This window comes from Pithys albifrons, chromosome 4, assembly GCF_047495875.1.
Source record: "Pithys albifrons albifrons isolate INPA30051 chromosome 4, PitAlb_v1, whole genome shotgun sequence".
Classification (NCBI taxonomy): domain Eukaryota; kingdom Metazoa; phylum Chordata; class Aves; order Passeriformes; family Thamnophilidae; genus Pithys; species Pithys albifrons.
Genome location: NC_092461.1, coordinates 85256144 through 85282763, shown reverse-complemented (window position 1 = coordinate 85282763; position 26620 = coordinate 85256144). Strand labels below are relative to the sequence as shown.

Here is a 26620-nt window from a genome sequence, read left to right as displayed (position 1 = left end):
GCACGTTAAAACCTTGTGATTGTTTCAGCTGCACTCATGCAAGTGATTGTCAGAAAAATGTGCTTATAATTTCTGAGGGAGACATCTAGAAGAGTGAAAAGTCCGTTGTTTTAAAGGAACCTTTAGAAATACTCCCTGCCTTGATACACTTCTTTCTAATGTAACAGTAATAATATTTTTTGTCTTGTTTCCATTCACATTTCTGTTCCCATTTATCTTTACATTCTTACACCTGTCACTGCAAAGTCTTTCAGATCACAAAAAGTGTATGCCTATACCTTCATCACATCTTGAGCGTAAGATGGCAATTTGTTAATAAATAAGATTATCAAAGAGCAGTGCAGTATATATACTAGCAAAGTGTTTGCATTGCATGTTTCTTTTATAACCCTTCTATTAGGAAGTACAGCTATAATTTATTTCTCATGTTCAAACTCTTCAAATAGGCTGTAGCCATGAAACAACCACTAGAATATAGCCTAGAGATATTTAATAGCTGTTGATTTATTATTAAAATGCTGAATGTTTGTCGACTTGTTCATTTCTATGACTTATTTCAGTATGAAACCGTTGGGAATTACACGGCTTTTGGATTATATATATATATATGTACACATAGATATAAAAATGGATAGTTATTTAAAATCAGTTATAACCGCAAGAACACTCCAGATTTTTATACATGGATAAATTTGTACTAAGGTGCTGTGGACTCAATTTTAGGAGTTATAATGATGCATTTCAATGTTCAGCATTTTTCTATCAGAAGTGTTGAACAAAGCACTTACATAAAGTGAATATAGGGCTATGTCTGGAGTTCAGACTTTCGACCTTTTTACAGAATAAAAAAAAAATCATTGATGTAAGAGCTAGCAGAAAATTAAAATCCATTCTTGGAATTATTGTTTAGGTAATGAAGAGAAGATGAAAGAGAGACTTGCTCAAAAAATACTCCAAGAAAAGTGGCTTAAAATTAAAGAACAAAGACCAGGAATTTTTGAACCAAAAAGTAAATATTTTTACTTAGTGTAAGGTAACTTATGAAATGATAATGCACACTTTACATTCAAAACTGTGAAAATATATAATATCTCAAAAATGAACTCAAAATGCTTCTTTGCATCAAAATGTTTTACAATTACCAACATGAAGTAAATTTCAGAAAACTTTGGCACAATTTGATATTGAATTAAGAGCACAATATACAATATGCTACATAGGCAGATTTTAATGATGCCCACAGGTTTAAGTCATCTGTTGTTTTTTATCATTAGCCGTTGGTTTATTTGCTTTACACTTTATAATTCTTTTGGGTGAAATTCCCATTTTGTAGTCTTTGCATCACATTCACTATAAACATATTTGAAAACTTGTTGTTTAGCCTAATCAGAACGATTTGGCTATTTCTAATATTAACTTAGTTTAAAAGATGTAATTTTTTAACAGACACAACAGTACAGTGGAAAATACTGAAATAAAATTTTAGTTCCTTTGTAGATGAAAATCATTAGGTTGTTTTTATTTTGTATGCCCCAGCAAGTTTTGCTTTCTACCATGCACAGTAGAGATAGATTCCACACAGTCTCTTAATTTTATTCTAATTGAACTGTGTTTCTACTCCTTTGATGCTAAAGGGAGAGACGTGTAACACAATGTTTTTCTGTCATCTCAATCTTCTTTACCCCCAAAAATATTTGATTCTGAAAATGCATGAATCAAAGGGCTAGAGAGTGTGTACAGTAGCCTCAGCTATCCTGGTTATCCCAAATTCATTCCAGACCCTGCTAAGTAGACAAGGTACACATCCATTACAGAGGAAGTTGATGCAGATGGGGCAGTCTCAACCAGACCTCGTGGGGCAGACCTGGGAACATAATTGTGCTTTGGATACACATATCAAGCTTTCTTCTCCTCATGTTCATTGCCTGTAGCATAAAAGAAGTTACAATTGCTCCTGCTAACAAGATGTAACTGTTAATAAAGTTTGCAAAAGAACATTACTCCCAGGCTTTCTGTCAGGGACACAAACATAGTGCAGATATTGCCAATGGAAGGTGGTATTAAATTAGAATCCCTCATTCTCAGGCCACTGGCCTAACTGTAATAGCAAACTCCTTTTGAGACAACGAAATTAAGGAAAAAGGATATTCAATTAGGAAAAAGGTAGGAAAAAAGAAAGCAAAACCTCAGTAAAAGACTGTATCTGCAAATATAGTACTGAAACTAAAAATGCAATAAAACCTGAAATAAGGTTACCAAGGCTATCTTAAGGGAGAACTGTAACCCTTACATATTCTGATGCATTGTTAAATTTGTGGATGGCAAGCACTTTTTTGCATTGGTCCTATATATATTTTTCACAACTTATAAGAGACCATTGCTGCAATCTTAAAATCGTTAACTAAACATTAGAGGAAGTGCAAGATGTGCAAGATTTCACTTAGCATTTTCCTTATTTTTTTATTTATTTTATTTTTTACATGGAATTGCAACACATTGTAACCCAAAACACATCCTAGAAAAGTAAATTATAAAATGCAAATAACACAAAATCACTAAATGAAGTTACTCAACACTGTCCTTAATTATTGTGATTAAAACCCAGATAGGATAAAATATCTCTGCAAAACAAACTCTTTTTCAGTATTTTACAAATATTTTAGACAGTGGTAAATAAAATAGAATATTAAAGTTCTTGAAGTTTTATTTTGCTTGACAAATTTCTGTTTAAGGTTGTTTTTACAATTATATTAAGCAATATAATATATCACTATTATATTAACATGCCCTCGCCATGAAGCACAAAGAAAGTTTGTGGCTTTTCATTGTTAGCATTCTGATGGTGCAGTCAACTGATGAGTTCTTTTGAAATATGACGATTGCAAAAATGAAAAGGGATTTAAAGAGGTTGTGCTTGTCAAATGGTAAAGACACTGGTTACATGCTCCTTTCCCTGTAGAGAACCTTTTAAGAATGGTGAATAAGATATCTAGAGTATGTGGGGAATATCAACATCCCACGGTTCATAAGTAGAAGTGGGACAATGCAATCCATCAAAACTTGTCAGAAGTAAAAGAGGATCAAAAAACTTTACAAAGAAATCTGTAATTATTTAATATCTCTTTATCAATTTTAAATTGTTAAATGACATCGAGACATGCCAAACAGAATTTATCAGGAGATGGAACAAGGATCTATGTATTTTCAAATAGATTGTGTTTTATTGAATGTGATCACAGTTGAACAGAGCTCACTTTCTAGTAGTTTTACCCACATTGACTAAACATGGGATACAAAAACAAAAAAGGTGTGAATCTTTGTTAAATCATTAATCTTTGATTTCTGCATGATTGGAAGCATTCTGAAAAAAATCAAGGTCAAAACCAAACTTCAAATATTGCCAACAAACTTCTCAAATTAAGCAAGAAACTTCATAAAGATCATAACAGCAACATATAAGAATTTATATAATTCAAAATACTTTACATGTTTTCTGCATCTTTTTTAGACATTTACTGAAAATAGTCATACAAGCACACATGCTGATAGCACAAAACCATGTTGTTTGTTACACATTAGCATGAACATGTTTGTGCAAACTACTACAGAAGCTCCCCAGTGCCTCGATTCATTGCCATGTGTTTTTGAGAAGATGGAAACAAACTAGAAGCAGTCCTAACTTCACTTACTTTTTGACTTATGCATGACATATGAAGTAATATTAAGTGGTATATTTTTCTCTAAATGGGGCAAATTTCTTCTCTGCTTCATACTTTAGATAAACACTAAAAGGCGATCATTGTCCACAGGTCCATGGGCCATGACAATTTGTTACATTCATGACACCCTTCCCAGGCACTGCAGCTTCCCATGGAGACTGCAGAAAACTTCAGGGAAAGAATAGAAAGAAAGGTGTGTAGCAATATAGAGCAAACTATCGATTCCCCCATCATTGCTAACAAATTAGAAAAGAGTGCTAATTTTGATTACTGACCAGTTCAAACATCTGATTTCTCACTCTGTCTTTCTCCATGTGGTGCAGGTACTTGTTGGAGAAGATTAAGGACATTCCTGGTGCTCTTTTTATGTATCACTGTGATACATATTGACTAGACCAAAATTTACCCTTAACAGAAAATCCTAATAGTAGATCAGCTAGAATACTTTATGCTACTTTATGTCCCATGAGGTAGCCATGGAAAATAAAAAGATATTTCCAGACAAATTAAGGTGACAACTAGACTTACAGAACAAAAATGTAGTAAGTGTATTGCTTTTCCCCTAACATCAAATTTAACATATAAATTGAATTGGTTTCAAATGCCAGGTCGTTAGATAGCTGGCATACATGGCTATTATCATAAAAGACTGACCCAGAAATGGTATAAATAGCATTTGAAAATGATGCATAAACTGTGATGATTGCTCAGCTTTTCATATACACACTTTCAGGAGTGTGTAAATGTTATAAAATTAGACCCATTTTCTGGTGCCTTACATGTAATTTTCTTCTACTCAATTCTTTATCTCAGCTATTTTGTTTAGTGATCATATTATGAAATTTTTTTTCCCCACTTAAAGACTATGGGAAAACAGAGCCTAGTCTCAAAGACTGTCACAGTTTAAGACCAATTTGAGAGTGTGGAGATGAAATGGGCTGAGTTACTTGAGCTTTTTAATCAGAGCTGGATGAAATTTAATAACTATTAATAACTACTCCTCTGGCCTGCAGCCTGTGGCAAGGGTGGAAATGGTGCCCTCTGGGAAAATCAGGTATGTCAGCAGAGCAGTCCCCACCGTGTGGTGCACAGTCTTGGATGGGTCTCTGGTTCCCTCTTAGACTCCTTCCACATATACACAAAATAGTTTCTCTTCACATGTGCTTTTGTGTCCCGTTCCCCCTCCCCAGGTACATCTCTGAGCTACCCCTGCCCCATCAACTACTGGTTCCACAGGAAATATCTGACTAGGATTCCCAATTCAAATGCTCTCAAGCACTCTGCATCAGCCTATGCCTGTGGCTGTTATTTGTCCCTTCTGAGTTTGTCTCCTCTGCTGGCAGCTCCCAAAGCCAGGAGCAGCTAAGACAGACCTTCAGTGCTCTGTTTAGGTTTAGCCCAACTTCTTCTGCCAAGCCCAGACTGCCCTCCTCCCTCATTCCCAAAGTCTTTCCAGCAAAGGAAAAAAAAACCTGAAAAGAAAGCAAGAAACTCAAAGGAAACCGAACTGAATTAAAACAGAAATTATATTTTCTAACATCCCCAACCATGTATGCAATTAGTACACACCATTTGGGGGCCCCCCAGGGGAAAAGGGAAGAGAGTACGGGTAACAGGAATAAGGAGGGACAAAAACAAGGGAAATAACCAAACACAAAGCAGACAAGTACAGTCAAAAACTTTAGAAAGGAGGGACACTGGCCAAGTTACAGTCTCACTGCTATACCATGAGGAAACCAACTGAAATAAGGGACCGTCTAAGTTCCTCCTGCTGCTCCAAGCTTTGCTGGAAGAAAGAAAAACTAAAACAACTTCCTATCTCCCCTCCTCTTCTGTTACATGGAAAACACGTGTGAGATACTTATGTAATGTTCACTTCCCTAGGAAGCCATGGATCAAAACCATCACAAAGCTGCATGCAAGGGGAGACCAAGCTCCCTTCAGGTGTCAGCCTTAGGAAAAAAGCATCTGACAAAAGCCTGGATCCTGAACCATCTTCATGTGATGGACAAAGCTAGTTAGTTCCACCTCCTGAGGAACCCAGACATGTAACTGCTCTTAGCAAACCAGAATTAACAAAAAACTAAAAAAAAATCTATTACACTGAGTCCTTAAAGACCAAACCTAAGAATTAACCTAAAAGACCCTAATAATTACATTATAAAAAAATCCCAGTAGATAATATTATTTTTTCCCCAAATGAAACTATTCTCTCACAAGACAAGAAAATTTAGAGCAAGAACTTACTCCCATGCAAGTGTCTACAAGCATGAGTTTGTTTCATGTGTGAAGCATTCAAAGACTCTCCAAAATAGAAACTTATATTCACATTTTCCAGATATACAACCTGCAAATTAAATAATTCAAAGATGTCAATAACTAGTAAATTGTCATAAATCATGGATTTTTGCTTTTGTCCCCTTTGGGTTTTTGTTGCGTGGTTTGCTTGCTTATTCTTTTTTTTAAAATTATTATTATTTTTATCTTATAATAACTGAATAATAACTGATTTCTAAGCAGAGAAATAATCCTTAAGTCTGAGCTACTAAAGCCTGATTCGGTCAATTTTGGTTAAAATGAAAACAAGACAGCACAGCAAAAACTGTTGCATCATAAAATGATAGAATATATTCTTGAGAATTACTAGTCATAAATGTCAGATAGAGTAAAAAGTACACTATTTCACTAAGACATCTGAAGATAAACTCTGTTGGAACAATTTCAGTGGTCTTTCAGTGGACAGCAACTTTAGATTTCTAGGAATTCATGGTTGTTGTAGGCTTTCTTTTATTTTTTTTTTTTTTACATCTGGACATGATGGAGCAATACCCACTATACCTAAACCAGGCAAATGAAGTGAGCCTACAGGCTGATGCAGCAGAACCTGATGGAGAACAAATTCATGTCAGTAAAAGAATTAAATCATATTTACCTGAAATGTATAAAAAATGTGAGAGTTTCCATGTATATGTGACAAAATCACAGGAAACTCTGAAGTGAGGTAGTAAAGAAAACTTCAGTGGTTTCTCATATTGCAAAGACATGTTTTCTTTCTGCACAACACAGTATTTAGGATTTACACATGACAGTATGACATCATAATACCACGACTTTATGATCATATTGATTATAAATCTTACTAATCATATGGAGGCAAAAGATTCTGGCAATTAGTTGTGTTAAGCAGGGATTCAAGATGTGTAAGGGAAATGTTTTCTGAAGTTGTTTTGTTGTTGTTGTTTTTGTTGTTGTTAGGTTTTTTTTAAATATACTGGAAAATAGGAAGAAATGTCAAGTCCTTTGGATATTATTCCTCTCATCCAATCTAGAGACAAATGGGTTTTAACAAGTTCTTATAATAATATTCAAAGTAATTTGTACCAAGGAGATAAATAGCATGGGTTTTTTTAAGAATTTCAAATATTATTTTAAACTAGTTGATCTTTAAAACATCTTTGTTCTGGTCTAATTCCCTTTATTGAATCATCTTTCCCTACCTAAAATGCAAAACATTCTTATTAGAAGAACTGTGACCTGTTTGTAAATGTCTTCAAGTGATTTATTAGCTTAGGTTAATTATCAAGATTCTGTCTGGACAGAAAGCGTGATTTAGACTCCATATGCCAGTTACCCTTCCTACAGTGCTGTAAAGCATAGATGCCTTTCTTTTCCCACTTATTATTGAGGGAACCTGCATAGATACATTATGCTAGGTCTCTAACTTTCCAGTGCTTAAATTAATAAATGTCATCTTAAGAAAAAAAAATGGGAGTCTTAGGCTTTATATTATTAAAGGCAAAAATGCTACCTGTGCCATAAAAATAAACATTTGTAGGCATGAAAATAATTAGATAAACTCTTAGGTTATTATCAAGCCTGTGGTATCTATGAGTTCACAATAAACACTGTTATATTTCAACTTGTAGTCATTATTTTTCAAAAAAAAGAACTTTATTCCAATATTATGTTCAATTCTCCTGGAGATAAAATAAATTTTATACCTCATTTTGCAGTTGTATTTAGCTGACAATGAATCTAGGAGTAGGAATTAATTGACACAAACAGTATTAACAAGGATATTGTAATAAAATAGTAAAAAAGATAACTAGTAAAAAGCTAAAAAGAGAGAATGAAACCCAAAAAAGCCAAATTAAATATTTTGGAGAGTGTAACTTGGGCCAAGGCTCTTATATATCTTGCTAAAATGACAGTGGGTACTGAGAAGAAGTGCTGGATGTTTTTTACTCAGCAGAAACTGTGAATAAGTTTGATTTAACTGAGGTGAGAGGCTGCAATTTGATTTCTTGATTCATTTAGGACACAGTCAGAGGTAGCATATAGAAAACCCTGGAGAGAAGAGGACAACGTTATTGTTTCCTTCCTTAATAGGTGTAAAAGGTTGAAACTCTGCCAAGTGGCAGCAAGTTCATCTGTGTAAAAGACACTGTACAATATTTGCCCATCAGACACATTGATTGCTTGATGCAAAGCAGAACCATAGGTGACAGCCTCAGCAGCTGCTGATGTCTTGCTGCCTCCCACATCTGGGGGAAAGAGATAACTGGAATACTGAGCCAGTCCAGCCCTCCTGGCTATCATACTGCAGAGCTCAGGTATGAGGGATACAGCTGCACTCCTGACAAATCACATGGGGTTGATTAGTCACAGACTGGTCTACCTTGCATGATATTTGCTTCATGAAGTTCACAGTTAGTTAAAGATTGGTTGAAAATACTTCCCAATTAGTTAAAACTCAGATAAAAACAAAACAAAACAAAACACAAATTTAAAGATGTATATTCTCACATTCCTCTCTCAAGAGAGAGAAATGAATTGAAAGAAAACAAGTTTTGAAAAAAAATTAAAATCCTAAATTTGATGGTTTTCACATACAAAACCCCCTGCCACTTCTACTTTTAAACACCAACATATTTATAAATAATGGTCATAAAATATCATAGAAACAATTTTCTGTTTTTTAAAAAAGTTTCATTCAAGTACCTGGCACTGAAGACACAATGACTTAAAGATTTTTAGAGGGCATACCTCAACAGTAATTTCTTTAGACCTTCAGGACCACTCCATTATGTAGTTAGCTATATATATATAATGACAAGTTTGCATACAGGTCTGCATGTTTACAACTACTTATCATTTAAAAAAAATAGCACATAGAAAAATATAAAAGGTAAAATATTTGATAGCATGTTAATTAAATCACATATAAGATCTTTAACTTGCAAACATTAAGTTGGTGTTCAGGTTTTCTGTGATTTACAAGGCCACAACCTTGCTGTACAGAAATAGTCCACCAGTATGCTGATACTTTATTTAAAAAGCACCATTTTTAGTATTGGAAGCTGTTTTATACTAGGAAGTTTTGAACTAATTCTAAAAGAATATTTAGTTCCTATTCTGTTTTCCAATAGGCATAATGCATTCTAACTCTTCCATTTTTACATCTGTGATAAAGAAAGCAAAAATAATTATAATTTCTTCCACTTGTAATCTTCTTGCAGGTTATGATTTTAGCAGATGATTTTTTTGGTCAAATTTTGTGATTAATTTTCAATTTGCTGAGAGCATTAAGCAAAACCTGAAGAGTTCAGTTTACTCCATTGAGCTCAACCCAGTCAAAGACCTCTTTCTATATAGAAAGAGAAAGTCAGGAAGGTTCTTAGTTATCAGATGGATAAATTGATTGAGCTCCAAGTACATTTTACTTTGCATTGTATTGAGCCAATCTTTGTGGTATTTATATGTCAGTTAGGAAATTGTGCTAAAATACTACAAAATTTATATAACTTTAAAATTATATTTTTCTTTCAGTTCTTTTCATCCCTCTGTTTCGTACACAGAAATAAATCCCAAAATTTTGGGAACATTGCATAAGCATTCTAGAGAGGAGTGAGCACTTGGATTTAGATGTAGTGAGGTTAGAAGTAGTTCTTAAACATTGTATTAAGATACTAAGAAAACTCAACTCTATACAAGAAAAAGCCCTGTGACATGAAGAGATTAACCTTGGCTTTCAAAAGAAACCATCTTTACTAAGGAGTTGAAGCCATAAACAAGCAGCAAACATCCCAGTCACTCTTCTTACCTTATCAGGCATTTTTCCCCTTCAAACTTTCTCCTCTATTGTACAAGTAATAAAAATAATCTGGCAGGAAAAAAAAAAGAAATCAATCAGCTTTATAATTGGTGTGTTTTGGTTTTGGTTTTTTTTTTTGGTGGGGGAGAGGTTTGTTTTGGTTTGGGTTTTTTGTTTGTTTTTGAAGGGGCTTGTCTATTTGTTTTTAGTTTGTTCAACACATAGCATAAAATTTCTCCATTCAAAGAACAAGAAAGTCTGATTTGTGCAGGAAAATATTTGTATTAGATAAAAGAGAGGGAAAAAGCAGATTAAGTCCTAGTGTGACTGAAAAAAGCAATAAATTGTAAACTGTCCTTTAAGAGGATTGAAGATGAGCAGGTAGTCCTCAGAGGGAGTAAAAAGGTGACTCTTACAATTCATTTGCCATTAAGCACAACCACCCGCCCACCCCACCCCTCCTCCCCACCCCGAATTTTCAATACAGAACAATGTTCTACTGAGAGCTAGTGGAAGTGCCCTTCAAGGTGAAGTGCTTTCATTACAGAGGAATTATGTGCCCTATATATTGAATCAATTGCTGTTTCCACACATATGGTGTTGTAAAAGTGAACTGCAAGAATCCTGGTAACAGATCATATTTTGGTTTAAGCTTGCCTTTTCACAAATCTTGTCTCTATTTGATCCTAGCTCTATTTGATCTCTATTTGATCCTAGCTGCAAGTAGTTCAGCATCCAGTTTGATATCAATATTTGAAAAACAATCAAGCGCTGGGGTCCACAGATAAAAACGGGCTCCCTGTTTTCCTGTCTATATGAACCAATGAATTTGTATGAGATGTTTTTTTCGATTCTCATTCTCTTTCACAGAGAAATATATTCCTTTTCTTTTGGAGCCTGTGTGTGAATGTTTCATGCATTTGTTTCTTTTAGTTTTGCCTAACCCTTGACACTATTTCAGCAATGAGTAGAATCAAAACATTAGATTTATTTATTACTATACAGAACAGAGTTTATTTTAATGTTCTACTAAGTAAACTTGAAATCCTCATATTTATTTATTTGGAAAATGATACTTTCTGTCCAGTGGGGATTTTTTGTTTTGTCTTCACATTGCAACGCTAGTGCTTTTAGAATGGGTAATGGCCCTGGCCTCTTCCCAAAGAGGGGGATTTCTGTGTTGTGTTTAATGTTCCATAGCACCATGCCAATACCCTGTCCCTGTTTCTACTCCTTTGATACTACATAGTGAGAGCGAAATAGTACAATAACATAATCAGTATTACTGACTTATACTTTGAGTCATATTTCAGTTATGGGTAAGAAGGTCACAAAAGTAATTTGAAGGAAAATGGTAGTGAAAATGTACAAAATTTACTTTCCTGGCTGACCAGAGTTGGCAGTAGCAGCAAGAACTCAGGACTAAAATATTTTTATTGCTTTTTCATACATGCTTCTCTGTAGCATAACCATGAAAAAAGGAAGTAATCAAAGTTTCTCTCTACTTGAATTTTCATCCAGTTGTCTAAGTACTTCAATCTGATTTTTTTTTAAACCAAAGCACTACTGACATGATGGACTAGAGAATGAAGTTTCAATTCAAGTTAAGTAAGATCATATCTGTATTTTGTCAACACCCTGCCGAGAAAGGGCATGTGATGTACTTTTGGAAAGAAGTTAAATATTTTTCTGTTGTTTAGACTCAGCTTTAAGAGTGGCCTTTTAATTCTGAGTGTCCAGAGGAGAGATATTTTCATTAAAAATAATGCTTACATTTGAAGGCATAAATAGGCTGAAGCACACACAATACAAAGTTCATATGCCCTGTAACAGCCTTTGGGAGAAAAAAAAAACAAAAAAAAAAACTTAATCAAAAGAAAACCCAAACCCCTATATACATAAGAAGTTCAGAACAACAGGATATCTTCTAAGAAAAAAGCATTTTCCATAAAAGACCTCTAAAAACTCATAATATGGTAAACAGCAGCGGAGGTTGGAGAAGGAAGATGAGAGGAAATCTGCCGTTAAGGCACCTGCCTGTGTTTTCTCACAAATCATAAAAGCTTCTTGGACAAGGCAAAGCTTCCTAAAATAAGAAATAAAAAACCAAACAAAACAAACAATAAAACCCCTCCACCAAACAAACAAAAAACCCCAAGCCCCTCCACCCCAAAAACCCCAACCCTTCTATTATTGTATGGGACAACAAAGAAATTTATGCTATTGTCATACCTGACTGTTTTTTGTTTTCTTTCACTTTTGTTAACAATATTCTTCTTATTTATTTGAATAATTTTACATATCCTGTTGCCTTTCATGCCATTTATCTACTATTTACAAGTCTTGGACAGGAAACTATAAAAGGACCCCAGCCACTTGAAATTACTGGAGATAACTGGAAGGATACAAAATGTAAATCTAGGGATAAAATCTGATGGCATGATGAGCTCCCATCTAGGGAGAAATATACATGTCGGTCTGCTCTTTGAATTAAATGCTCATGGGAAACTTACAGACTCAATATCCTATTGGAAGCTGCCACTAGAATTAGGAAAAGAATGAAATAAAGCAACATAGAATAAAACTGAGTGGCAATTCCCATCTAAGCTGTTCTTTTCACACTTGCAGGGTTAAAATAAATAACTGATGTACTTGGGAATCTCATTTAAAAGTTATACAGCATTCAATAGTGCAGGTAATTAAATTACATAGAATTTCTTCTCTAAGACATTTGAAGTTATAGGTAGATTTGATGATTAAAATGTCCCTATCCATTTATTAGTGTAATGTTCCCAAAGAATGTTTATTATATTTATAATATTTATCAATGCTGTTTATGGAAGTTGCAATGCAGCAGGCCTCGTTTATGATTTCGATCCGCCCCATTGCTTAATGTGACATAAAGCAGAAGGTGTGTGGAAGGTGGAAAAAATTAAACATACAGCAAAAGAAAACAGTTACTGTTCTCAGAGCCAGTGGATGGTCTCAAATGAATTCTAAGTAAAAGATTTTCAGTTTGCATTCAAGAAGCTGAGAAGCAGGGAATTTTCTCAACGAAGCAAATATATAATTATTTTTTATTACTTTTGTCACATCCATCTTGACACCACCCAACATAATTGTTGACTATGCCACACTTAATCCAAAAGTATTCTGTGGCCCTAAGGAAATCATGAGCTTCCCACGTGTGGTACTTTTGGCTTTAGTTTTAGCTAGGCCTCCATTTAGCAGGCCCAGAGAGTGTGACATGGATTGAAGGGGACGAGCATCACTTGACTTATGAGAGATATTTCATATCATTTTGATGTCAAATCAAGTATAAAAGAAGGTGTAGGAGGTGTGTAGCTCTCTGTCCACTTCATGGCCAATGCTGAGTGAACAAGTTATCACAGTGCTGGAAGAGTTAGTCCTCGTCACCAATTCACAGCTGTTTGGTTCGGGAAATACACATTTTTTGTTATTGTTTTTACTCCTCTCTTGCCAGGTGTCCTTTGAGGGGAGTCTGTTCGGGTGTTTTTTGTTGGCTGAGGTGGTAGAGGTCTGTGTTGTTTGGGTGGGCGACTCAGTGGTTGTTGTTGTTGATTTTTTTCCACATTTGTATATATATGTGTTACATCATATTCTGGTTTTAATTATCTCTCATTTGTATAAAAATATGAAACTTGCCATTTCAGGGTTGGGGGTTTTATTCACCCTGTTCGTGTTTTTTTTTCCCTCCCTCCTTTTCTCTTGTGGGAGGGGGTGTGTGGATTCTTTCTCTCTCTGTGTTGGGCACTTGGCATTTTGCCAGCTAAACCCAGCACACCATGACAAAATGCTGTGGTTCATAACACATTGTTCAACAGACTTCTCCTCCTATCATGCTATTCCACATCTGGCTACCACGGCACTGCTACTGCAAATTATATCTGTGGAATGGGAGCAATAACAATCGACTCCAGTCTCACTGTTTTCACTAGATTGCAAAATTCCAAGTATGCCATTCTCTCTTTCAGTTAAATCCACATGACCTTTATGGAACTTAACAGCTCCATGTGGGGATTTTTTTTCAAAACAAGATCTTAATAAATTAATAACATAAAGCATAACCTCTATTAACATGGAAAGCACTACTGTTGCCATACCTTTGTTTCCCATTTATTTTCATTCCCCTTGACTTTTTGATGGGCTTACCATCTAGCATACAAATACTTATGAGACAGCATGGGGCAATAAAAGCCCATTTTTCACTAACTAAGGAACTGACACTTATTTATTAAATATATATAAACCATTGACTTTATAGACCTAAATAATTTAAGATCATTACTGTCTGCAGGATCTGATTTCTGGCTTATATACACTAGTGAATTAAGTCTTTGTCCATTCAGTAACTATGGCAACTCCATGGACTTCCCAGTTTAAGTTGGCTTGCAATGAATTAAAGTCAGAAACTCAGACAGACGCCAGAAAGAAAGGGAATTATGTGGATGAAACAGGGTTTAAAAAAGGGAGATATCCATAGAAACCTATTATAGTAATTTCTTCTGTAAAAACTTATATTTGGGGGAAATTGAAATGTTCTGATTTAGTTCTGAAAGTTCATGTATATTCATATGTGTATATGCATTGAAGTTATCCATTCAGCCACACAGGAACCAAAAAATGTTCTAGAGCCTGATGAAGGAAAGGAAATATGTAGGAAGCAGTCGTGTTGATAGCCAGGTCCAAGAGCAAGAAGTGGTTTGAAAAGTATTCACTCACTTTAATGAACTCCCAAGCACTACTTATTCACTACAAATTTTCATGTGCCACTGTAAAGGGATTAACTTTGAAAGTAGTACTCAAAGCCTTACACATCGCTTTTACTAAGTATATGCCTTTACCCATGAAGAGGTCTGCTATATCCTGTCCTGAAATTACATTAACACAGTACTTCTTAGAGGAAATTCCTCCCATGTCTCTCACAAACTAATTAATATAGTGAAGGATGGGAATTGCAATTTGTGCTTTTTTTTCTGCTCTTCATCATGAGTTGCCAGCTGAATTTACAGAAACATATAAAATTTACCAATATAAATTTGTAATGGCCACTTCCCTAGTTACAACTGGTTACTAAGGGGAGGCTGGATCAAGACTATCACAACTAGATGCATCTATAGATCTTAGCTAAGTATGATTTTTTAAGCTGGGGACAAAATCAAAGTATGCAAAGGACCTGTCTGCTGATTTCAAAAGCCCTGCTCAACAGCAGTGTGCATTGACCAGGAGGCAAGTTGTCTTCTCAGTGTCTCTTGTGGACAAAAAGGCCCCTGGTTCAGCATACTTGGTGCACCCTTCTGATGCATGTATGACTCAATGTATAGCTTCATTCTTGCCTAATGACTATGTAAAAATTAAGTCTTGTATTTGAAACATCAGACTCTTCTAGTGTCTCACTTCCTGTCACTTATCATTCACCATTGTTGCTACCCTATTAAGGTCATCCTAGGCATGATTTACTTTTTGTGCAAACTCCTCCTGTTTCTGCCTCTCTCCTCAACTTGCTTCTTGGTTTAAGAAACTTCTTTGATTAAAAGAAAAAGTGATGAATTTTAAAAATGTTGAGTCTGAGTGTGTCTTTTAATATTCTTGTAATACATAAGGTATTGAAGATACCTGCTCAGCTGGAGATACAAAAGCTAAGGCTACAAAGTACATAAGAGCTCTTGAAATAGGCAAAATTACCTTCTGAATGATCATGGGCACTCTAGCTCAACAATATAATACAGCACAATGTATTTTTTACAATAGGCTTCTATGAAGCAAAATATCAAAAGAAATCTTGACAGAGAGGTCTATTTGAGAGACAGCATTGAGCAGAGAAGCAACAGATGTTCACACAGGAAACAAGAGAAGAATGACACACAAAGATTATAGAGAGGAAAAAAGCTTGTCTAAAGATGCAATAAACTGTTACTGCAGATGACCTATAGCAGTGGGGACAGATCTGACAGGTGAATAGGTAATTCATTAATCTTTGCTGCAAACAGGAAAAGTTTTTAAATGAAAAAAGGGAAAAAAAGTGGGGCGGGACATTCACTGCCACAATTTCTCAGAGAGAAAGGAGGTTTAAATGTAGGATAAAAAGAGGAAGAATCATGTTGCAGTAAGATAAAAACTGGTTGAAAAGTAAAGAAATTAATGAAAACTTTAAAAAATCAGAACAGAAAACATGGAGTTAAAAAAAAAGAGATTTTGTCTGTTTCAAAGAGATCTGGGTGTCTGACTTTCCTGTATCAAGGACATTAGTCCAGAATATAAGCAATCTTGACAACAATAACGATTGCTTGAATTAATATCATCTGAATTTTGGAGGTACTCTGGAAGTCTTTAGCCATGTTAAATTTTTAATCCAAATATTCATTGTTCTCACACCTTTTTCTGTTTTTTTCCTTTTCCTCTTCAAAACAATGTAATATACTTAAAGAATGACCAGAATATAAAGACCCAAGAAAAGTGTGTTGAAAGAACAGTATTCATGGGTATTCAAAACACCAAATAATAAGTAGAAACTTTCCAAAGGCTATTTGATACATAGATGTAATTATTTACAAAAACCACCCAACAACACAGTGTGACCTGAACAATGACCTTTAAAATGATGAGTTTCAACACAGATTTCATGTCCTGTTTCTGTCTCTCTTATTAATGGATTTTTAGTCAAAGGGAATTAATAATTAATAAGAATGTCCAAAGATTAATTTTATTTAAGATAAGGACTACATTGAATGATAATGGAAGTAGAAATAATATTTTTCCTCCTTATGTTATAGGATGAAATATGTTGCATGTACCAAGTAGCAAGATAGTAAGAGAAATCTTTTTTTTTTTTTTTTTTTTAAGGATAGCCATGCAAGTAATGGAAAAAAATTATGCTCTGAGACATCAAAAGACAACTTCACTATGAAGAGTGTGAAAACTTAAGTCTCAGATACTGTGCAACCCTGATTTATTTATTTATTTAACCTGATAATATTATTTGATGTTATATTAAAATATAGAGATATCAGAGGGGTCTAAAACCATGTCTTTAAAAGTAGCTTTTAAGTCAAAAACTTGGAGAATGAAATACCAATAGCTAGGAAAAAAACCATTCTATTTTTAGAGTAATTGTTATATATATGATTACATTAAAAAATGCAGAATTTGCAAACCTGATGGGTTTTGTTGAAATATCTGAAAACTTTTATTCCACAACTTGAGACACAACAGAAAATAAAATAAATAATTTTGAAAATCTTCTACATGAAATTGATTTTACAATACCGTTTCTTTTGCCTGGATGACATAATGCTCTGTTCCTGTGCTGTTCTGAATACCTTGGTGCCTGAAAAGTGCTTACACAGTTTAATGGAATCAAATAAGAACTGCATTGGATTAATACATTTTTGCTATATGAGAGATTAAAAAAGAATACCAACTCTTAACATACTTGATGGAATAAATGAAGGAAAGATATGAAGAAAAGATAGGAACAAAATATATGTTCCTGGTAGCAGAGCAGAACAGTGAAATATTAATATCAGTAGTAAGACAGAAAGAAACAAACCTCTGATCATTGAGACCTAAGAACTGAAACTGAGGTTATTCCATTGCAGGAGATTATTGAAGATTCATCAGTTCAGAACTAGATTAAGAGAATAAAAGGCCAGGAGCAATATTATAATTTTAGCAAGTTTATCAGTTCAGGACTTTCATCTGTATTTCTCATTATTTTTTGAAAGCTACAAACTTCCATATGTTGCCCCTTTCAAAAAGCATGCAGATTCTACCCTTTCCTACGTGCTATGAATGCAGATTCCCCAAGGCAGGAGCATTCTTTCAGCACTTTTCCAATTGACTTTCACTATGGTGATGCCCATCGTGCAAGTATGTATGCAAGAGACTTTTTCTGGCCAAGAGTTTAAATTATACCTTTAAACTGGATAACTGGATTATGTATCTCAGCAGATTTTCTAGCCTGTAAGGAAAACTCTTAGTACTGTTAATATTAATTATTCCCTGCTTTATTTATCTTAATGTGTTTTATGATTTTATTTTTTTTAATGTGCATATATGGTTTCTTAAACTGCTTGTAGGGGACTATTTTCTTCACTGTTTACTTTAAAAATATAAGTTACATGAAAAATAAGCTTTAAAATCTGATTCCATTCTGGTTTCCCATTGACACAGATTGGATTATTTAATTTAAGGGTGTTTCTGATTTATCTCATCTTATGTGGAAAATTAACTCTAAAGCCAAACCCAGAAGTTTTACAATAGGTCAAACTCCAGCAAAGGGCATCCTCTTAAATGAAAGGTTGAAGCCTCTTTTTAGCTCATGTTTGGAGGAATTAAATCTCATCCAAACCCATGACAAAGGTGAATCATTGTATTATTAGTTTTACTGTATGCAAAGAATAATTATGAATGAAAGCAATAAGAGGGACCTAGATCATTAAGAGAGTTTTAGACCATTTCATGAAGTGCCATCCTGAAAATCATTTGGCAAACAGATTCAAGTGTGAATCACAGAATGTGGTCCTTTACATCATTATGCTGACAAGTGGTTCTTCAGTGCTGAGTGGTATCCTGCAGAGCCGAAAATGTTCCAGTAGGATTTGCCCAGTGAATCAAACACCTTGTAATTGGATTTGCTACTTGCCTACAATAAAAAGCAAATGCCAGAGGGCAAGAATTTCTGGTTGTACTTTGTACATGTGTTAGTCTTTTTAATCAGCAAAACATTTATGCTAAAACACATGGGTTTAGGAATAATGTTCTATAGTGCAAACTATCTGGAAAATAAATAATAGTCACAGTTGAGGGGAGTTACAATTAAAACTAAAGGTTTGTTTACTTTTACTGTAAAGAGTGCAGTTTACCACAACTACTGGCATAACTGAATCTTTGAACATCTCAGCATCTGTTTACCAAATTATTTTTTGCATCAGAATAAAATTGTGGAAACTATTGAAGGTTTGCACAAAACAAACATAATTTTTCATGAAGATAAGTTCTAAGGTAAGCATTTCAATTTGTCTTTAAATAGGAAGCATCTGTACTGAAGTAGGAAACAGATGTAGGGCAGAAAGTCTGTGAAAAAGGATTAAATGTAATCATTAATTTTCAAGTGTATAGGCAAGAGACATAGATATTCCTACTTCATTTTTCTTCCCTACAAGAAAATCAAGTAGGAAAATCTGTGTCTTGTCTATGAAACCATTCACCAAATAACTTCATATTTTAGTTAATAACATGTGGAAAAGCTATACTTCCAGAAGAAGTGAAGATACCTCACCAACCAGGTGGCAATCCTAAAGGTTTAACTGTGTCTGGGGAAACCTGCTGCATCTGTGTGTGTGTCAGTGTGACATTCTTGGTGATACCTGCTGGTCTCTTTGGGGGATTTCAGTAGACTCCAAAAGAGAAGCCTTAATTTTTCTTTATTACTTTCTGATGTTGCAGATTTTATGTTAATATTACCTGAAAAACAGTCATACACACACAGGCAAAGTTTACAAAAATATTTGCTTGCCCTTGGCACAATCCCTACGGAGTGTTTACCTTAACCAGCACTTCCAAAGTTCACCTTTGCAGACTAAAACCTGTCCGTCTGAGTCCTGCCCACCAGAAGTTTATCCTTACACACACATCTTTATTTTGTTGGTGGCAATGGTGTGAGGGATTTTTCTTTGTACCCAGAGACTTTTTGGTTGGGTTTGGTCATCTTTTCGTGCTGTTGTTTGTTTGTTTGTTTGTTTGTTTTGCGGGGGTTGGGAGGGGTTTTTTTTGGGGGGTGTTGTTTTGTTTGTTTGCTTTTTTGTTTTGTTTTGGGTTTTTTGTTTGGTTTTAGTTTGGTTTTGTTTTAGTTTTACTCAAGGAGCAAAGAAATTACAATGAGAAGACTTGGGTCTACTTCTTTTTGAGGCTACATATCCAGCTCTATGTAATATGATGATAACAGTGAGTGAAATAATGATTTCTTGTTTCCATAATGATGAGAATCTTTGTTTACAGTCACATCAGTGGCAGCAGTCCCCTACAGAATATCAACCATAATAATTCAGAACCATACACAGAAATATTGAGCTGTTTCCAGTTATGTACATCTCAAACAAACTTAACTTAAAGGCCAGTCACCAATTGCTCGGGTCCAAAAATACTGGTTGAACAGGGTTGAAAAATGCAAGAGACTGGCTACCTTACCTTATATATTAACAGCCATCAGGAAACAGGCATTGTGCATCCAGTGTTATATGCCAAACTTCAAATGGAATAGAATAGCAGCAACAGTCACTGACTTCAATTCATGGAGAGACTATTTCTTAATGTTGATTTACTCATGTCTATTAGTGATCAATGTAGCTCCACTAAGGAAATGAGAACTACCATTGGTGCTCTGGAATGAGGTTGTAAAACAAACAGTATATCACCGCGCCCTCTATACCATCTCCTTTAGCTTGTGGGTTGATCAGGGAACAGATCTACTAGTTTTCTTCGGTCGCTGCAGGAAATCTCATCCTTCACCTTGAACCCTTTTCTCCACTTTTTAAATAACCTCCTAGCTTTCCCTAGAGTTGCCTTGGGTTTTTAACTGGAGACATAGGATTTCAAGAAATAAATATTACAAACTGATACTGCAGAAGATGTTTTGAATCTCTAGTCAGGACAGACTTCTTGCTATGGCTTGTCATGCTTTGAAGACTCAAGGTTTTGTCATCCAGAATGCCATCTGAGCTTTTCTACAGTGCCACAGATATTGTACTAAAATATGGGGGCCAGATAATATGTGTTAATATACTACCTGGAAATAAAAACAGTAAAGCATTATAAAACAATAGGAGTGACAGGATTTCTAGTTGATCTTCTCTGTACTGATTAAAATCCACAGGCTTAACGGCACTAATTAACTAAAAAATTCATATCTCTAAGCTATTTCATCCCTGTGTAGCTGACAGATAATTACTCTGGTAATTCTATATAATAGTTGGAAGGCTTCCCTAATGGCATAATGGTGTATTTGCAAAATGAAGAAAACAAGGTGCCAGCTACAATGAAGAGAAATTTATTCACATTCATGAAACCTAAGTAATTGATCTCCATGTAAATAAAGTTCTGGGTGCCTAGTGGAGACACATTCAGCCATAGCAAGTTAATATGCACTACCAGTCAAATAATTTGGTCAAATGTCACATCAAGGTGTGTATTAAAGGTTAAGTAGGAGCTTTTAAAATGGCTAGTTGTGCAACAGACTAGCAAGACAATTGTTCATTTACCTCTATTTAATTGACTGAAGATGTCATTACATTTAGATGTTAGTTCTGATAACCATGGCATAATTAAATTCAGAATACTTGTTAGATATAGCAGTTGAAATTTATTTAAGAAAGAAAGCTGTGTGAAAGACCTGAAAGTCAAAATAAACCACATTAAAATATTTAGATTTAATAAAAATAATTACTAAATCTAAAACAATACTAAACACTAGAATACCATAATAAAAAGAAATCAGGCAGATAAACATAAGCCAAGAGGCTCATTGAAAGGGTGACCTGAGCTACAGCAGGATTTGTATGCACAAAAATCTAATCCATCAGCCAATCACACAATGCCTATGTATAGCATATAACAACCGTGATTACATTTAGCAAAAGTGAAATTCAAATAGCAAAATAAATTCTTGTAAATTTTAATCCTTTCTCCTCAGTGTTGCTTTTTAGCACCTTGGTTAAGCATTACTTTCACAATAATGATTTCGGGCCTAGCTAGAGTTACACATGCCTTATTTATTCCTTAGTTTAGAATGCTTTTTTCCAGTGTCTTAAAATGAAATACTTATAATATATGAAGAATGGAAAACTTATTTTAAAAAACCTTCATTCTGATTGCAAAAACTCAAATCACAGATGAAATGAATGAAAAAGGTAATGCAGAGTTTTAACATACCAAACCTTTAAAAATTATAATTCTACTCTATGTGAAATTCTCCAACAGTAAGAGGCAGCAAGAATAGGATTAAGCCCACTACTTTATGTGCTCTAGAAGTTTTTGTCATTGTTCTGTGCATATTATGAAAACAAAACTGAGCAAACAAAATACCTCACAACACATATACATTAATCACATCAATTATGATACACATATATTATTATATATTACTAAGTCTTTGAGAACTCCAGAAGTAATATTACCTAGGTGTCTTCCATATTGTGCAAAATCTAAACTAGTCAATGTAGATTAGTCCATATATAGTGTTTTCCAGCAAGAAAATAGAGCAGTAGCACTATAATACACTAGAATCATCAGTAATCACCCATATAAAATGCAACCAGGACAAACAACCAGTAGAAGCACAAATGAGCAAGTCTGCAGTGCAGAAATATGAAGGGTTCTAACCATTCAAGCTTTTTATAACACAGAAATCTGTAGGGGTTAGTTACAAATACCCTTTCTGCTTTATCCTATTAAGTGGAAATTAGAGATAGCAACATACAAGACAGACAAATTTAACTACAGTCATAATAACAAGGATGCACAAAACAGAACATGTACTGAAATAATGTTATCCTGGGGTTCTTCTTGAGATAAAAAATGTTTCAGAAGCTGCATATTAATGAATTAGATTGGCTCATATGAGTTTTTCCACTTGTTGTTTGGTTGATGTTATTAAAACAAGGAAAGACAACACCACATGCCACAAAAGGAATGTCTTCTGGTCTGGCATTTTTTGTTCTTCTGAGTAATTTGGAGGACAGAGAGATTTTATTTCCTCTCAAGTCCCTGTTTCAAAATCTACCCCTAAAGAGGATCAAGTACATATACAAGATGGTCCTAATGGTCTCTTGTTAAGGAGTATCTGCCACATTCCTTTGTACCATGTTTCAATGTTTTGCTACCTCCTAATTAAAAGGATTTACTTCTATCAAATTATAGAGGTTGTGTTATAAAAATTAAGCTGTTTTTTCCTATTATTCAACTAATAGAATTGGAACAGAATTTTTCATCATCTTTACTGTATTCTGATGTTTGTGATGTTTTTAATGCTCTAGAAAGCTGCTCACCAACAAATATGTAACTTCATTTTATTCAATAAGCAGTATTCTTTAGGTCTCTTACTCTTCCTATTGTTTTTCTTGCAATGCTTGGGAGTAATAGGTATATTTTATAATGTAATTACATGATCATAACAATAACAACAAAAAAACAAACAAAAAATTTAAAAAATTATGATACAAAGGGAATTCAGAGCCAAGTCAGACTCATAGCACAACTAAAACTAGTATCCACTTATAAATGGAGAAAGGATGTTACTTGGTGATGATTACAGAACAAATCTAACAGAGAACTCTTCAACTTCATGCCAGGAAGGTAAATCTGGTTCTAGTCTACAGGAAACTCATGCTTTTCATTGGATATGAAAAGAAGATGCTGCTTTAAAAGCTGTTACAACTGCTATTGAAGTTTTCATTACTCTGTTCCTAGGGTGTCTGTTATTGCAATCTACTGCACTTGAGAGTGGAGACATACTTCCTGAAGAACAGGAGAAGAGTAGTTCCCATTTCTCTCTTTTCCGTAGGAAGTTATTACTGACAGATTATTTGCTCATCCATGAAAATATATTTGCCTTTTTTTTCAATCAGACACTATTCTATTATTTTTTTTCAGTTTGTGCATACCACTATAGTAACCAAAATCTGAGTGCTTTTCCTAATCATCCCTTCTGCTAAATATTATAATACAGAGTAAAAGGTCATTTAATTTACAAAATGTGAGTGTAAAACAAGAGACAACTGATGGGTAGGGAAAGACAGAGAAGAAAAAGGGAATAATGAGGCAATACTAGTCACAGTGATTGGCGGCAGTCTCAGCACAGAATCCTCTTAGACACAGCACTGGGGTTTTTAGTTTCTTTTTTTTTCTGTTTTAAATTAGGTAACACTGAAATTTAGATTTGTTAAGGAAAGGCTAGAAATAGAAGAGGGAGTAAGAAATTAATTTCTGGGAATTTTATGGAAGCCACTTCTGAGAGTTAACTACAACCAGTGGAACAGGAAGAAAGTGATTATTTCACAAGGGAACAATTGGATTTATAAAGAATGGCCACATGTGCTGGCCAGAGGGTGGAAGCAGTGTCTCAATGTCAAATGATTAGAAAGATGTTGGAAGCAAACATGCTGTGAAAGGTCCTGAAAGTAAAGGCAAATTGAGTATGTTTGATATAGCAGAGATGCATAAAGCTCTCAAATCTATTACATATCTTTATGGTTTTTTACAGAAATTTTTCTACCATCTGTATTTTCAATTGAGAGTCTTTTTATACAGTGTGTGCAACAAGTCAAAATCTAAAAATGTTTATTTATGCTCAGTTTGTCCAAGATGTGATGCTTGAATCAATCCAATAGAGGTGATTAATATAAATTAGTAAAAAAGAGACACCAAAACAGACAAAAATACTAACTGTATTCTTTTTGCTGTTCATATTTAACTGCTGAGCACATTGCAAAAATGTGGCCAATAGCAGACCAGTGTGCCCATATTCTGTACTCTCACTATGCTGTGTATACATGGTGTCCTCAGATGAGTTTGATAATGACTGTGTAGCATCCACTCTGCGTGAAGTACTGCCCTACAAGCCTGAAATACTTTGTCAAACAAGGTGAACAATGTCAGAACAAGCACCTGAAACAAGAGTAGCCAGAAGTATTTGCTATAGCCCAGACTGAACACCTGTCTCCTCGCATTGAATATTGAGATACATTTTTTATGATTCCTCAGAAAGGTCTCTTAGATTGTTCAGCTTTCTTTTTTTTTTTTTGAGTTGTCTGTCCTTTGCTATGTGCTGCAATAAAATGAATGTTCATTTTCAAGGTTAGTTTCTGTGTGGATTACCGCTTAGCATTAAGCACACCCGTTGCATAGACACTCTCCAAGGCCTTTTAAGCCTCATTCAAGCTTTATTTCAGAGCCAAGTTGAGCTTTGTTGGCCTTGCCTTCCATTCCACAAATATTACTCTTTCAGCTATAGGAAAAGAGGCAGGAAACTGACACTAGAGAGTACCAAAGTCACATTCCTTCCATTCAAGTCTCATCTTGCACTATTACAGCTTTTCAGCAAAAAACTAGAAAACATGAGCAATTTAGAAGGTACACTTTAATATCTATGGTTCTATATGACTTTATTAGAACTTCCTTATCTTTTTTTTCTCTCTCCATGTATGCATATGCAGATTACATTTTAACAAACTGCTGTCCAAAGTCACATAAGATTGCTGGAAGAAAATAAATAGTTTTCTGTATTATCTCTCTGTCTTTTTAAGAAATTATGATGTTTCCCTTTGAATAAGGATGGTTATTTATAAATCATTATTTAAATCATTAGCTTAAAATAAATTAGTATTTTATCCTAGATAACTATAAGACTTATGTTTTTTCCAGGCCTAAGGTAAAATTCATACAAATATTTTTTTTCATGGTGCTGCACAAGCTGACTGGTATGTGGCAAATTCACAAACCAGACTGCTTCTGCATAGGGAATGTTATTCCTCGAGGCTAGAGCCTTAAAGATAATGGCTAATGCCATTGCCAAATAGTGTTTTAAGACTTGAAACATGTGTGGTAAGTATTTTCAATTTTTTTTTCTTTTTGCCTTATATAAGATGGCTATTCTTAACTGAGTGATGCATTATATTTAAAAATCAGTGTTTCCTTTATTCTGCGAAAAATTGCTGAAAAGTAACAGCTTATAATTTGTGAAATCCTTCCTTTTATGAAAGTGTTTTGTGCCAATGAAACTAGCTACAGAAACCTGCATCTTTCAAGATACATTATCCCTTTGTCTGTTTAATTGCAGAGAACAATGTCAGAGGTGGTAAAATCAGTTAAGACAATTTCTATCGGCCAGGAAGGAGAAAGTTGTAGACTTCTGCTGCTTCTTCATGGTGCCCTACCACTTCTGGCATTTTTCCAGGCATTTTGCTGAGCTCAGAAAGTGGGTAAGAAGAGGTTAAACAAATGTCTTCATCAGCTGCCAGACATCAGGGCCACTAATGTTAGATGTTCACCCTTCAGGCAGTTCTGTGACTGCAGCTCAAAATGAGCGCTAACAAGAAACACACAATTATTCCAATCAAATTATTCATAGGCTACACAATACAATTACCCAGCTTAATCTGAAAGATGAATTGAAGGATTTTTTAATTTTTTTTTTAATAGAAACTCCCTGTATAGGTTATTCATAAAGGAAAGTTGAGCACTTGACTTTCATGACAGGAACTCTGAAAAAATATCTATTTTAATCAGAAACAGATTTTGTTTCAGGTCCTTCCTTTTAGGGAGAAGAAGAGGTTTTAACACTGCAAATCAGTGCTTACATTAGCACAGAACTGGTAAAAATAAAGCGGAAAGACAAAAATGATGCTTTGTCAAATTTATTTTTTTTCCTCTTTTACAGAATAAAATTGATTGAAAGAAGGTTTCAGCATGAATTCCTCTCCAATGCTACCTCTCATGGTGATGCTGATTCAACTTTGGCCCTGCTCTCTCATCATGCAGAGCCACAGCGCTGAAAACACAGATCAGTCTTTCACAGCAGTTCGAAGAGTGAAACGTGGCTGGCTATGGGAACCACTTTTTGCAACGGAGGAACAGATTTCACTGGATCCTGTTTATATTGGACAGGTACGATAAGTAATGTTTCAAGGACAGTACAAGGTTAGCTTTAGTATGCTGATCAGCAGCTTCTGCCCTGACTTGGAAGACCAAACATCTCCAGTGACCTGGAAATAGCAAGAAAGGTAGAAAGAGG

At 34.6% G+C, this 26620-nt stretch overlaps 1 protein-coding gene across 1 annotated transcript in view; it reads left to right on the top strand.

The window, feature by feature from the left end:
- LOC139671660 (cadherin-19-like) overlaps nt 1-26620 on the top strand; it is an 82932-nt gene that overhangs the window by 389 nt on the left and 55923 nt on the right. The window contains exon 2 of the mRNA XM_071554893.1: nt 26267-26493. Within this exon, the coding sequence (XP_071410994.1) occupies nt 26296-26493 (198 nt within the window). The 5' untranslated portion in view covers nt 26267-26295. The remainder of the gene's footprint in view (nt 1-26266; nt 26494-26620) is intronic.